The 15947-nt window shown below is 43.6% G+C and overlaps 1 protein-coding gene across 1 annotated transcript in view; it reads right to left on the minus strand.

The window, feature by feature from the left end:
* Positions 1-15947, minus strand: part of trx (histone lysine N-methyltransferase trithorax) — a 244798-nt gene that overhangs the window by 92391 nt on the left and 136460 nt on the right. Inside the window, exons 10-13 of the mRNA XM_080275135.1 lie at positions 9768-9977; positions 4691-4987; positions 1486-4600; positions 372-1419 (exon numbers count right to left, since the gene is read on the minus strand). Of these exons, the coding sequence (XP_080131261.1) occupies positions 372-1419; positions 1486-4600; positions 4691-4987; positions 9768-9977 (4670 nt within the window). The remainder of the gene's footprint in view (positions 1-371; positions 1420-1485; positions 4601-4690; positions 4988-9767; positions 9978-15947) is intronic.

Genomic DNA, 15947 nt, shown 5'->3' on the forward strand with positions numbered 1-15947 from the left:
CTACCACACTTAAACCCACCATTAACTGTAAGTAAGGGTTTAATCAAATACACAAATAATGATCCTAACTGTTTTCCACCAATAAAATGGGATGAGTTGGATCTAGAAGCAGGAAAAGAAATGCCACACAGTAGGAAACTACCAACTGAATGCCCAGCAAAATGGGTGTTATGCATGCATGCACACTCACTCACTCACACGCAAGCATACACGCATGCACACAAACACAAGCATGCATGCGTGCACGCGCGCGCACACACACACACACACACACACACACACACACACACACACACACACACACACACACACACACACACACACACACGCAGACGCAGGAATAAAAACTTGAAACCATGAACTACACATACCTGTACAGCCTCTTACACTTTGCACACTTGTAAGGTCCCTCCTCACCCGGTGAACTTCTAGCCAAACTTTGCTCCTTGATACGCATGGCAAGGGCTGAGTGGAGGGGTGGAGTGTGTGGCTCACCCTGGGCTGGAGACCTTGACCTGTCCTCCCCTGCCCCTTCATCTTGGCTCTCACTCATCTCAGCACTGGAGGATGAGCCATCAGCTGCCCCATCCAACTGAAGAACTGTCTTGTGGCGATATCGGTGCCCACGTGACTTGGAGAACTCACACAGGTTGTTATTATTGTTGTTGACAATGCTCACTGTGATGTCATTGTTGTCGTCGGAGAATTTGAGCACCTTCTTAGATACGGAGCTCTCCTTGGAGTTCTCCCCATCACTCCCATGTCCTTCTGCATCCTGCTGTTCCTGGTTTAAATTGCTGGAGTCTTTTTGGCAAGTTTCTCCCTCTTCTTCAGAATCAAGGATGCCACTCCACTTCCTTTTCAAGCTCTTAGGCACCATATCAGCTCCTTCACCACTGGGATACTCAATGGTCTCATTAATCTCAATTTGAACAGTCTCATAGGGCTTGCTCTTCCTCATGCCACTTCTGAGAGGGTACTTCTTAATTACCGTCTTATAGTTCCTCTTCAAGATCTTCTTACGTCCACCAGTCCGCTTGGTACTGCTCCCCCCCTCATTTTCATCCGAGTTTCTTGGGGACTGCTGAGGGCCATGAGGTGACTGGTTTGTCCCAAAGTGCCCCACTGAGTCACTGTGTTCACTTGCAGAAGAGGACCGTCTGCTGTTTGTTGAGGGCATGGGTAATACTCGGCAGATCTGCTTCAGGGAACTGGCCTTGCCAGATGAGGAGGAAGTGCCTGGGCTCTTGGTACTTGACTTAGTGTCCTGGGATGGGGCCTCACTGCCACTGTTGCTGTCAGTACTGGTAGCATTGATGTCTGTGCCAGCATTGTTGTCAGAGCAGGCATGGGAACAGCTCTCAGGGCTGCTGGAATTGCTCATCATACCTTCAGAACATCTCTCAGGGCTACTGCTTTCTGAAGAGTTGTCATTGTGTACCGAGGCATCGCTGCAGCTGCTGCTGCTGCTGCTGCTGCTGCTGCTGCTGCTGCTACTGCTGCTGCTGCTGCTGCCATTGTTGCTGCTACTGCTACTGCTGCTGCTGCTACTGCTGCTATCACTACTGCACGTGCTACAACTGTTTCCCGAGTTTGTGACAGCGTCATTGTTCTCACAGGGGGAACTGGGAGCAGGGTTACCTTCGATGCCTGGCAGTGACATCGAACTCGGAGGCATGGGATCATCAGCCTGAGCTTCTGGGGGCAGCTCGACTTCAGCAATGGGTTCCTTGATGTCAGCATCCTGGGGTTCTGACAGGTATGGGTCATGGGTGGGGGTATGTGCACTAGGGAGGGAAGTCTCATGGTCCATTATCACCTGTGAATCACACCTTGTTTCCTGAGCCTCCTGAGTCATGTTTCCTGAGTGAGTCACTTTCCCTGAGTCCATCATATGATCGCAGGTGCTCAGGAAGTCAATATCAAGTGGGCTTGGTCTGCCTGAGGTTGAAGGGGTTGACTGTAGAGTAATAGGATCACATGCATCGAGGTCATTCAGCACCAAAGATATTAATTCATTGTCATCTGGACTAACAATGGTGGTCAGATCAGTGTCCAGAAGTAAGCTTTCCTCTTCCACTGAGCGACTAACCTTGTCTATGATGTCATCAATGCACTGTCGAACATCCATTTCAACAAGTGCTGGAGGTGTACGAGGTCTAACCAGCTTCTCTGCCCCTCCTACCTCTTTCTGGACCTCTTTGATGCTGCGATATAAGGGACAGAGGTGTGGAGGAATAATATTGGTTTCCCGAGACTTCTTTTCCACCTTGTGCTCCTCCAGCTGCTTGAACCACTTCTTCACTGCAGCCATCTCCTGCCGCACATTATCCTCTCCGAGAGAATGGTCAATAGTTTTGTGAAGCACCGCATTCTCAGCAAGCAAGGAATCATCCACTGTCGGCACAATTCTCTTCGTGCGGCAGGTGTATGTCACTCTCTTGGTTGGGTCGACTGTGCTCCAATAAAGGCGACTACAAACAAAATCAACTGGAATCAGAGCTTCAGCACTATCTGATTCTGGGACAATTCTGCCAAGATTTTTTATGGTTAAAGCACCAAGTGTAATACTAACTCTGTCACCAGGAACCTGCTTCCACTTCTTTTTCTCTGAATCCATATCCACATACACACATCTGCTAACCTTAAAGTCATCTGACTTTTCAGCACCATTAGAACTACTTTCATGCAATGGACAAAATATCCGCTTATCTTCCATGAACTGACAACATGATCGTCGAGCACAAAGAAAGTGGTATGTAGCCTGGCAAGACTTGTGGCAACAACCGACAGTGGCGCCACGCTCCATACAGGCGGAGCACTTGATCATGCGGCCTCGGCTCACTGCTAGATACACATTCTGCAATCCCCCATCAACTTCCTCGTACACTTCAGACGACCACAATCCACAATTCACGTGCAGCCATTCATCCTGCCCGAGGTACAACAGGCGACCAGCTGCGTTAGGGTCATCATCACTCTCTCGGCCACACAGCACACACTTCCGACGGTCAGGGGGCAATAAGTGGGCACCTTTCATGGGGCTAATGGATCGCTTCTTGTATATTGGGGCATCTCGCAGGGTGAAGTGCCGGTTACCAGACATGAGAGTTCTGGTTATGTAAGAGTGATCAAGATGAGGTATTGGGAATGGTCTCTGTTTGTCAACCAAATCAAACACATTGGCTGTTTTAACATCAAACCATGGGAAGCATTCTTTCATGTGCTTGGCATACGTAGCTTGGACATTTCGAGTCTGGCTGCGGTTGAGGTGTCGGCCATTCTCAATGATTCTGATCATATCAACATGAAACTGCAGCACAGAGTCATACTTCCTCTCCTTCAGTTTATCCTTCACAGACATCAAATCTCTTGGTTCCTCTGGGTCATCTTGTATGCTCTCTATTTCAGTGTCAGTATCACAGAATGAACTTTCTTCACTACTGACACAATCATCATCAATATCTTTAGTAATTTTGTCTTTAGGGCTTATAATTTGAGCTTCTACCTGAGCAAGAGATTTTTCCTCATGATTTTCACTCTTTCCCTCAAGCAAGCCAGTGGTATCCAGTATCATCTGGTTCCTATCATCATAAAACAGGTTCCTCATCACCAAAGCAGTGCCTGTGGTTTCATCATTAGGTCCATCTACTTGCGTACAAGACACACCAGTATCTTTCAGCTCCATGATACCAAGTGTCTCCCTTGCAAGGCCCTCTAATTCCTTCTCCACTGCCTTTGCACACTCCAGTGGCTTACCATCAGTGACCTTTGTACCGACACCTTCAACTTCCAGCATTTGGGGCTGATCTATTGCTGGTACTTCTTTATCAGCAGGAGCACTTTCTTCAGCCATATACTCTTGCTCCTGTGGTTTAATTTTGACTGGTGAAGGAGGAGATTTTGACTTGCATATGTCTTCCAGTCGAACTGAGCATTCCCGCAGTTTAATGGGGTCAGCAGTGGAGCCAATGGAGGTAGCCATTGAGGCTGCTGAAGCATGTGCAATGTTACATGTGGAAGCTGAACCTGCAGTGCGTGAGCGAGTTTGGCGACGAGGCATCTCTTCCTCTTTCTCCTTATTCACTGGCTCCTCAAGCTTTTTACAATCAGGTTTTTCATCACAATTAGGCCTTTCTGTCACAATAACAGAGCCACCTTTATTAATTACGCTGTTAGCTGCCTCATTTTCTGACTGACATGCTGTATGTTCAGTAACTGACTTGATGAATTCAGCCATTTCCTGAGGTATGTCCATATCATTTTCCTTTCCAGACAGTAAAGAGGAGGTGAGGTCATTATTCACTTCCACTGATGAGCCTGCCAAAGTATTGTCAGAAGGTTTAGAAGGCTCCTCACAAACATAATCAATAGGGTTGCTCACTTGTTGCACATACACAGACTCACTCGCACACGTCCCAGTCACTGGATAGCTGAGGGTTATCCCAACAACACCATTATTTCCTGAAGGAAGAACATCAGTTGTATTGTGACCTGCCAACAATATAGCTTCCTGAGGCCGCGAGGCCGCTGCTGCTATTTTGTTGCCGTCTGAGTGCATCTCACTCCCGAGCAGACTGGGCCTCTCCATCAACCCCTCCTCAGATTTATCCACCATAGGAGTGGGAGCAGAGGACATGGGTGGAACTGGGGTGGTGGCAGAGGGCAGGGGTGGGAGTGGAGTAGTAGCACTGGGCATGGGTGGGAGCGGAGTGGGAGCTTCGGAGGAAGACAGTTTAGTCGTGACCTCTCGCTTAACCAAGTGCTTAGCACACCTGCTGGAGATAAGAGCCTGCAGCACAGCCTCACAACCTGCTAGGAGCTCACTACTGACTGCATCCAGCCAACCTGAGGAGGAGTACATTACACAGTTCCTGCACACATACTCCACTGTGTCTGGAAGGAAGCTTAAGATCTGGTAACGCTCATTGTTGAGACCCTCACAGTGAGCATGGATCCACTCACTACACCGGCCACATTCCATCATCTGTTGACAAAAATAAAAATCAGATATACAAATTAAGAAACAAATAAAACATATAAAAAAAGTATAAAGCAGAGAACAGATGCTCCTCAATTTAAGATAAGCATGTGTTGTTTAACCCACTCTGTGCCATGTCCGTATATATACGGACAAACCTATGGTGGCCCAAAATGCTGAGCTCATATATATACGGACTAACTCGGAGCTCATATATATACGGACTAACTCACAGTGGCCCAAAATGCCGAGTCTGTACATATACGGACACGGTTTTGCACATACAGTATTTGCGCAAAATTATTCGAGTCTACTGTGGCATGAGTGTTTATTGTGCCTTTTGCAAGTGTTTATAGTGCCTTTTACCAATATAGTATAGAAAAAAAAAAAGTGAATGTGAAAATACAAAAAATTAACACGAAACCCAAACTTCCCATCATAGTTTTGACTGGCCACATTACATACACCAGGTTGCATTTCTGCACTACAAGTACTCCATACATCCACCCACTCCACACCAAAATGGACTATCTATTCACATCAGCTACCGACAGTATCTGAAAGTAGCCATCTGACGCAAATGTGGGTCATGCTGCGCTGCCAAAGATATTGTGCTTACTCTTGACTTCCAGTCAAAGTTACAGAACTCCAAGTGTTGAACTAATGAAAGTGATGTGTAAATAGTGTATATAATGAAAGTAATATAAGTATTGAGAGGTATATGAGGGAGGGGGGGGGTGAGTTGGGGGGAGGGTAGTCAAATGGTGGGTGACAGAGTGACTTGGAGGCGTTTTGTCTGCGGCCACCCTTTGCGGGATTAGGGCGTCGGGCTATAGATAGATAGATAGACAGAATATAAGTAAATGTAAGTAGAAGTAAATCTATATAAATGTGTTGTCCCAGATGACTGGCTGAAGAGTGTAACTGTAAATGTGTACAAGGGGAAGGGCGATCCCATGGAAAGAGGAAATTATAGAGGTATAAAGCTTTCAGATCTGATAATGAAGGTAATGGAGAGAGTTCTATAAGTTATAGTTAAAGAAAGAGTGAATATTGATGAGATGCAGTTTGGGCTTATGCCAGGCAGGGACCACTGATGCCATATTCACAGTTTGACAGCTTTAGGAAAAATATATAGGAAAGAAAATGGAACTGTACTTTGCTTTTACTGACTTGGAGAAGGCCTCTGACTGAGTCCCAAGACAGGTGGTGAAGTGGGCAATGAGAAAACTTTGGGATCAAGGAGTGGCTGGTTAGGGTGGTTATGGCCATGTATGTGGGTGCTCGCACCCAGGTAAGTGTAAATGGAGATTTGAGTGATGAGTTTTCCGTGAATGTTGGTGTGTGTCAAGGGTCAGTTTTGGGTCCCTTATTGTTTATCATGGTACTTGAAGCCCTCTCACATGACTTAAGAAATGGACTCCCATGAGAGATGTTGTATGCTGATGATCTGGTGCTGACTGCAGAGAATGAAAGGGAGGTGAAGAAAAGATTTAGGAAGTGGAGAGATGTTATGGGGCACAAGGACTTAAGAGTAAATGCAGATAAAAACAAAAGTGATGATATACAGGTATACCCCAGTTTAACAACACACTTGGTTAAGTAAAAACCCATCGTTAGGAGGAGTATCACATCTCAGGGTAGATTTAACACGTAAAGTGTAGGGATAAGTTTTTGAGCTTTGGGTTTCCCACCCCCAACCAAGTCCTAAACCCACCTAAATGAGTCCAAAAACAAGTTTAAAGCCAATCTAAATGTCTGAACAGCTGTAAAAGGAGCTAACCTATGCTTAACACCTGTAAATAACTCACTAAAACCAGTAAATAAAATCTGAACACTGTCAAATATAAGTATGGAAAAAATCAAGCTTAGCAAACTGTACCCTAAAATGACAATGATCACCCCACCTATGACTAAAACACATTAATTTAAGTCTAAAAACAATTTATAAACCAACCTAAACACACAATTTTAGTCTAAGGTATCATCAAAATCGGTTAAAATAAAAAAAAAGGTAAACTGGGGTTTGGCCATCGTTACACGGGGTACAGTGGTATTTCTACCCCCATTGTTATGCCGGGGTATCCCATCTAGGGATATTGTATATCGAGGTATACCTGTATAGGGTTGGTGGTGGTACTGTCAAAGAAGATGGAGAGTGGCCATGTGCAATTTGCCACATGAACATGAGAAGTAATTCCATCTTGTCCAGTGTTTGTGATAAGTGGGTGCATAACAGATGTAGTGATATTAGAGGTAGATTGAGAGATAATGATGATGTTATGTGTGTGGTGTGTCAGGGAGAGCAGTTGGAGATTGTTAGGCATGAAAGGATTGAACTTGCTGGTGAGTCTCTTGAGTGTGTGGAAGAGTTTTGTTATTTGGGTGACATGTCATGTGCTGGAAATGGGGCTGGAGCTAGCTCTGTGGCTAGGGTGAGGAGTGGTTGGAGGAAGTTCTGGGAGCTGTTGCCTCTCCTGACACTGAGAGGACTCTCCCTATGTGCTAAGGGGCCTTTGTATGCAGCATGTGTTAGAATGTGATGCTGTATGGTAGTGACAATGGGCAATAAAGGAAGAACAAATTCACAGGCTCAAACATAGGCCTGGGGGGGCTAGGTTTACGATGGAAGAGTTGAGAGGTAGGATAGGACTGGAGTGTACTGGTGTTGTGATGTGGAGAGATACAGTGAGGTGGCTTGGGCATGTGAAGAGGATTGTGGATGATAATTGGATGCAGAAAGTGAGAAACATTAATATTAGGGGTAGGGTTGTGAAGGGTGGACCAAAAAAGACCTGGGAGGAGGTCATTAAGTGAGACGTCAGGGTTAAGGGACTGAACAGGGGGGCTGCCAGAGATTGAGCAGCATGGAGTGCTGCCATTAGGTGACCAAGGCTGAAGCATGCAAGCATGTTGGAGCCTTCAAAAACAAAACAAAACAAAACAAAGTAAATCATGAAATCAAGTGATGTACGGAAAATAACACGGTGTTATTTACCGTACCTAACATGGCTGTGTGCAGCATGAGTGTTTATTGTGACTTACACAAGTGTTTATAGTGCCTTATATCAATACTGTATTTAAAAAAAAAAAAAAAAAAAAAAAAAGGGGGGGGGGGGGGTGAATGTATAAATAAGCAAAATTAGCAGAGAACCCCAACTTCCCATCATCATAGTTTTGACTGTGGCCAAATTACATAAACCAGGTCGCGTTTCCACACTACAAGTACTCCATACATCCACCCATTACACACCAAAATAGACTGTCTATCCACATCAGAATCTGACAGTATCTGAAAGTAGCCATCTGATGTAAATCTGGGCATGCTGGACCAAAATACCTGTTTGGGGGCAGAAAACATCTGAGGCAAACACATTTACTATCACTAGGCTTATTTTAACCAAGTATCAGGTCTATTTATGAGGAGGGGGGGGGGGAACAAATGAAAATTTAAAAAATAAAAAATAAAGAAAAATAAAAAATGGCTGGCACTAGGAGTCACACAGCCTCCCAAACCCTCGGCACTGGGGTCCAAAAGGCTGACAAAGGCTCCGGCACGGAATGGGTTAATATTATCTTTTCCATGCAACTGGTAACGTAAATTTCAGGAAGACGACAGGTAGTTCTGCTACACAGGTAACAACAGAAACTGTTATGGGAAATTTTTCAGCCATTTACTTGGACTTAACAGCAAAAGTGAACATAATAATCATCATCATCATCTGGACCTCCTTTCCCACCCAAGGGACAGGTGAGGAGTAACAATGTCCAGACAGCCCAAGTCTGCCCAATCCAATGGGCCACACTTCCATTCACCCATCATTCAAGCCCTGGGAATCCTGGCTCCATCTGATATGCCAAAAACTTTCACCACATTCTGCAGCTTCACATAAACGTATCCAATAATCAATCCGAACGCTGTCACATTAAAAGGGGTGGCAAATCCCTGATCTTGCAATTCTCACAACATTCATTCAGCCAGCTTGATCTCTTGTCAGTCCCCTAGCCTCACTGACTTTCATACCTCTCATCCTCACATACTCATCCACCATATCCCTCCACCACCTCCTTGGCCTACCTTGCCTCCATCCTCCTTCAAATTCACCCAGATATACCTTTTTCACCACTCAATTATTATCCATTCTCTTCACAAAACCATATCATCTCAGTACTCTCTCTTCAATTCTGGTGTCCACAGACTTCCTCACTCCGCATCTTTCACGAATCACATTATTTCCTATCCTATCCACTTTCTGTACTTCATATACATTCCTCAGCAGTTCCATCTCCACTGCATTCACTCGACTTCCCATTTTCATGCCACACCACAGTCTCACGTCCACATGTTAAAGTTGGCACTAACACTCCTTCATGAGAGCCTTGCACAGCTGCAACAATCAAGCCTCTGTTTCTTACCAAGGCCTTCATGGCACCAGGTACTTTCCTTCCTTGTGTCACCCTACTTTCCACTTTTTTTGCACATTTTCCTCTCTTTTCTATCACTGTACCTGGGTATCTGAACTCCCTCACCCATTCCAGTCTCTCTATTCACAGTAACATCACACTGGGAGTCATCTTCTCTCGATTACCATCACTGTACATAAAAATGCAAACATACAAAAAGGGTTTATATTAATGAGGATGCAGTATGAAGAGATACGGACAAAAATGTAAAAGCAGAGTACTGTATAGTATATCTAACCTTGGCATCATAGTCATCATCCTCGTAACAGCCATTAGATACGGACAAAAATGTAAAAGCAGAGTACTGTATAGTATATCTAACCTTGGCATCATAGTCATCATCCTCGTAACAGCCATTGCAAAGAGGACAGAAGTTGCCTCGTTCCCTGAGAGTGACGCAGCGAGCACACAGTGCCAGGTCGATGGTGGGAGGTGGCTGTCCATCCCTCCCCACACCTTTCTGCTGAACCTTGTGGTACTGGGATACATCTGGGCTGTTGCAGCTCGAACATCGTGTGCACCGTACACACTTCTGTAGGCCAAGAAGCGAATATTTACCCTTATCACAGTTAAGAGGCCTTTCATAAGCTGAATAAACTAAACAGAATACTGTCAGTTCTTGCACCTGTCACACTTTTGCGGGCCAGGAAATACATAATATATCTTATGCAATGTAAAACCAGAGGCTTTTTCTATGCAGACTAAACAAAATTCAGAATATTTAGGTTTTCAGCATTCCCTTCAATATCACAGCTGAATACCAATTATTAGTACACACAGTGTGATAAATACCCAGTGAGTGTCAACAGACAGAATGGACAGTTTTAACCCAATCAGTAAAAGATCATTCTTTAAAGATGAATAAAAATTCCTTGAGACACTGCTACAATAAAACAAAAATACTATCACGACTCTGACAGATAAATGTACACAATTAGCTTTCCACTAGAATGCTACCACTGGCCTTTGGAGGTTAAATATGCATAACAGGCATTCCAATGATGACCTAATGCTTTTCAACATCTTGAATCTTGTGACATCTTTTTCAGTTCTTGTTATCACTAGACAATTTATTCTGACTTAGGAAGGATCACCAGCAGTGAAGGAGTTAAGATGATACCTAACCCTACCAGTTCGACAATGTGTAACTGAATAAAGCTGCTTGGAGACAGCAAAAACAAAATGCAGAATGTTACTGGATTTCAAGGAATCAACAACAATTTTCCATTATTATATTCCACAAGGTCTGCTACGGAAATTCTTAAATAAGCCCTAAATTACATTATTAAACATTAGAGTCATTCATGAAGAACAACCTAACGCTCCACTCTGACAGAGCAAATCTGCAGCATCACAGTAGCCAACGCAATTCCAATGGAGCACAAAACAGCTCAACTCACTTGAGATTTCCTGGTGCTGTCTTAAGGTCCTATTTTTGCTGGCACAAGAGACTTCAGAGAATTTCCATAACAATAACAGTTTTGCACATTGCATCTCAGTATTCTCTTCCATATTCACATATTTTTAATACCAACATACAGTAGTTTGTATTAATAACAAACAAGAGGATATTTAAGAGTAATAGAGAACATTAATTGCTGGGAAAACCAAAAATCTCATGGCAATTAAAATACAGTATGGCCTTTTATGTGAGTTTGTGTGCATGTGTGTGTGTGTGTGTGTTCTTACCTCAGTGTATATTGCAGGAATGAGTCAAGCTCGTACTGTCCCATGTATTAAACCATTTATATCATACATATCCTTGAATTTATGAGTAGTTTTGGCACACACTACTTCATTCGGTAGTGCAGTCCACTGATCAAGAGACTGTGTGTGTGTGTGTGTGTGTGTGTGTGTGTGTGTGTGTGTGTGTGTGTGTGTGTGTGTGTGTACTGGGGTGGTCATGGTGTAATCAGAAGCTCACAACTGAGAGGACCAAGACTGGCAATGAGACCATACCCAAACCTACACCTAAAATTGAAATAGAGACTTGGATTTGTGATTTGATATTTGCATATTGTAGTTGTGAGAATGTTTGGTGGAAGCTTTCCTTGTCAGTTATGCAATGTGTATGGCTGGAGTAGGTCCCACCTTGGAAGAACAGTCAGTGCTCTGGCCATGGAATGCTGCTGGAGTTTGACCAATCCAAGGATAAAGGCATTGGAATAAGTGAAGTGGAGAATATTTGGTCCCTCATGAGTTGTAGTAAAGAGTTGTCCCTATCTTTTACACTATTAGCAGTGTATCATCATCTTAAACCAATTTCTCATTATTTCAAGAGGAGGAGGAGAGGGAGACAAAAGATACAATGACGGGACAGTGTGAAGAGGTACGTGTGTGTGAATTGGCAAGGGGGTTACCTAAAGGCAGAAGACAGGATGACATGGAGGTGATTACCAGTAGCTTATGGACACCCCCTCTGGGTATATGGTATCTGGCTAAAGATAGATATGGTTATATCCAAGCCATTCCACGTACTGTGAATGAAAAGGGTAGTTGGGCAGCGTTTTTCATAAACTCTCAATATGTTCAGTACTTTATTACATAAATGACCATAGTTACATTATTCTGGACAAGCTGTGCAAAAAATGAAAACCGCACTGGGGTAAACCAGTAACAGGGTGTCCATCTGTTTCCCATCTCCCCCCACTCCTTTCCTACAGCCAATCATGCTCCTTCACTCCTTTCCATCTCCTCACATTCCCCCCTCCCCCAATCCTAACCTTGCTGTATCATTCTATTCACACTCAGAGGGTCCAAGTTGGACTGAAACCTTTGAATGTTTCCAACAAACATTTCCATATGTTAATGTAATTCTTCCAGTCTATCTCAGTGATGCCTTACCCTCTCCCAAAGGAATCCTTGTTAATGTAATTTTCCTAGTCCATTTTAGTGATGCCTTATTTACTTCCAGAGTTCCAGGGTTGCTCTGTTCTTCTCAACTTCACACATCTCCCCTTTTTTGCTAAATCTTTACACCTATAAGGTCTTGGCTCTCTTCTCCCATTTTACTCCCTTTAGTGGGATTACACAACTGAACATCAGACACCTCTTGGGAGCAAACCTATGCAAGGCCATCATTCCAACTGAGAAGCTTAGATAACCAGGCGCATCCAATGTTTCTAACCACGAGACCACGTGTCAAATTATCTTGTTTCACATCCTGGGCATTCTGTTTCTCACTGTCACGCACATTATGTCTGGAAGAGAGAAATAGCTAGCGTAGACCTCCACTTCATAACCCGAGCTCCAAGATCAGACAATGTACAACAGTATGTGTTTGAGCCTGGCCTCTTGTGACTGCAACTCACATCTGATACCTCATGCTGATAGATACAAATGTCTATCTATATATCTACTGCCAGATGCCATAATCCCGTAAGGGGTGGCCATTTGACTCTGAGTTATTTGTTTTACAGGGAGGGGCACTAACCCTCCACCAATCCACTTGCTGACATGTAGGGAGCACGTATGGTTTGGTTATATGGTTACCACCCAGCGTTGTAAATGGTTTCTTGGCTTACAGGAAACCATTTGGCTTGTCACTCAATGTAAAGCCACCTGTAAAGTGACTGCAACTCACATCTGATACCTCATGCTGCTAGATACAAATGTATTATAGGATTATCCTTTACGGTCATCTATTATTCTTCCTCTAACATTTCATTTCTCATATCATCTCTTACTATATTCTAGTCTGTCCATTTTAAATTTGCATCTCTCCATCTTGATGCTGTAATAGGGGATGGTTGTTATTGTGGACCCAGGTTAATCTGGATGAGGATCCAGTGGACTACATTCTGAATTTACCCTTGTCCTGCAACCCACTGTCACCCCTTTTGTGAGACTGGGAGAGATTGGAGGGATGCTTGTACAACCATACAGGCAGTGAAGCAGCCCAGTTACACGAGATCTGTTCAAAAAGAAACAAAACTTTTTAAACAGTGCACCAGCTAGCCAGCATAGTGATCGCCACGGAAGTACTGTGTAGTGGCGACTGAGTTTTTGGTCTAACACTAGCCACATCACGCTGTCACTTAGTCATCAAGGAACATGCACTTGAGTGAACATGTGTTTAGTGCACTTGGCAAATTTTCTTCTATCTCTTTCTATTGTTTGAAATAGGCAGCCTTTCATTGTGGATTTCAGGGGGGGTGGGGGTGTCAGCTCATGGTGGATTTCAGGGGGGTGGGGGTGTCAGCTCATAAGCTCATGGTGGATTTCAACTTGGGGGAGTTGAAGGAGGAAGGGAGAGAGGGAAGGGGGGGGGAGTATCAGCTCATGGTGGATTTCAGGGGAGTGGGGGTGTCAGCTTATGGATTTCAGATGGGGGAGGTGTCAGCTCAAGGTGGATTTCAACTTGGGGGGTTGAGGGAGGGTGGAAGGGCGAGAGAGAAGGAGGGGGAAGCGGGGGCCAAATCAAGAGAGTAGCGCAGTTGAGGGATGATAATCGTCTTGTGCATCACCAAAAAGTCACAGATAAGGAGTGATGCGTGGGCAGGTATGTTGCCATGATGCAGCATCTAAGTTTTGTTTGTCCATGCCTCAGGCCTCTTCCTTCACAGTGCCTCCCTCAAAGTCTTCATGAGGTCCAAGGAAAATTCTTCACTGACTGTCTGGCCGTGTAAAATAAACTCATGATGAACGACAACCTTCCAATGAAAAAGACAATCAACATTAAATTTGAGTTACTGATATGCTTTTATTTTTTCCGTGGTGCTCTTCCTTCCTTCTTTCCCGCCCTCCTCTTCTGCCTTTCTTTCCTCTTCCTTCTGCCTATGGGTGACTCTATATACTGAGTGACAAACAAATGGTTTCCTGTACACCAGGAAACCATTTAATATGCTGAGTGGTAACCACATAACCAAACTATGGTGCCTGGTGGATTAGTGGGTAATTAAGGCTGTCCAGCTGGATTAGTGGTTGGGGTTTACTGCTCACATAATAAGTGAGGCTGGTCACTCTCATCTTAAATGCAAGGAACAACTTGCCTAGCCCCAGGGTCCTATGCTCCTCATGGGGGAAAATAGGATTTGATGATGTAGGTATGTATGATGATGATCCAACCCACTGCAACAACTGCCTTTTTGCTTTGACATCATAGCTGTATACCCACATTTCATCACCTGTTATGACATTTTTCAGAAAGTTTTCATCAGCATTCGAACACTCAAACAGGTTCTGACTGACTGCAGCACAGTCCTTTTGCTTTGCTATCAGCAGACATAGGACAAATTTTGCAAGAACACAATCCATCTTCAGTTTTTCAGTTAAAATCATGTGGCACAAACTTACAGATGACTACTTCATTGGAAATGTTATTAAGTCAGGCAACGATTTTCACAGATACAGCACCCACTTCCTCAGTGTGATCACCGTCTCTAAATGTGATAGGCCGTCCAGATTTGGGATCGTCATCAGTGGATGTTTTTCTCAATTTGAACCGCTGGAACCACTTGTGAAATTGCATTCGGTTTAAACAATCCTCCCCATAAGCCTGATACAGCATTTGACAAGTCTCCATAAAAGTTTTTCCCACTCTGAAACAGAATTTTATGCAAACACGCTGCTCTTCAAGATCTTTCATTGTTCAACTACCAACTAATCACCAAGTGCACTAAACAAATGTTCACTCAAGTGCATGTCCCCTGATGACAAACTGACGTGGCATGATGCAACAAGTGTTAGCCTAAAGTTCAAAGTTGCTGCTATACAAGACTCTCGTCACAAGCATGTTTTGCCAGCTCTTTGGCAAGCTATTAATAAAGTTTGGTTTCCTTTTGGACAGACCTCACAAGGTAGGTGCCACCATATGAAGGTATCTCTCACCAGTACCAAGAGATTAACACCAGAATATGTTGTTGTTCATGAACTGTTATGAAAAGTCCATACAGCTGCAGTATTGTCTTACTGTGCCAATGAGTTATGCGAAATCTGCTGTGAAAAACAAAAATATCTTTCAAGTAACTTAAGCTGAATGAACTGCCAGTAGAGTACTCCACTTTCCTTTCCTCTAATACAAGTGGGCTTCTCTAGTTGCTGCCTATAAAAACTGCTTGCAAAGCCTTACCATCAATGCTCATGAATAATGGGAAATAAACCCCTTCAATCTGATGACTTTTTTCATTACTGATTTGGAGAGACTATAAGTAGCCTCAACTACCTTTCTTTCATCAAAATTTCTCTCCTACTTTAAATAAAGTTGTCTATGGTATGAAGAGCATACAAGTGATGTCACTAGATTCAAAGGGTTAACGATATTATGACTAAATGCTACAATTCTAAAACCTTTACCATACACTGAAAGGCTTCTCATAAGTTCAAAAAACATCTGGGGGTAACAAGCATTAATCTTATGATGATATCAACTTAATGTAATGAAAAGAGCTACGTATAACTTTTCTAACCACTATAATACAACAGCACTTTGAAAATTTGAAAAAATATTTTGCTGATCAACATATGAAAGAAAAAGTACAAGGTTTATTACAAGTGTTTATTT

The sequence above is a fragment of the Coenobita brevimanus genome, chromosome 60 (assembly GCF_032717465.1).
Source record: "Coenobita brevimanus isolate Jiangsu-jjx chromosome 60, ASM3271746v2, whole genome shotgun sequence".
Classification (NCBI taxonomy): Eukaryota; Metazoa; Arthropoda; class Malacostraca; order Decapoda; family Coenobitidae; genus Coenobita; species Coenobita brevimanus.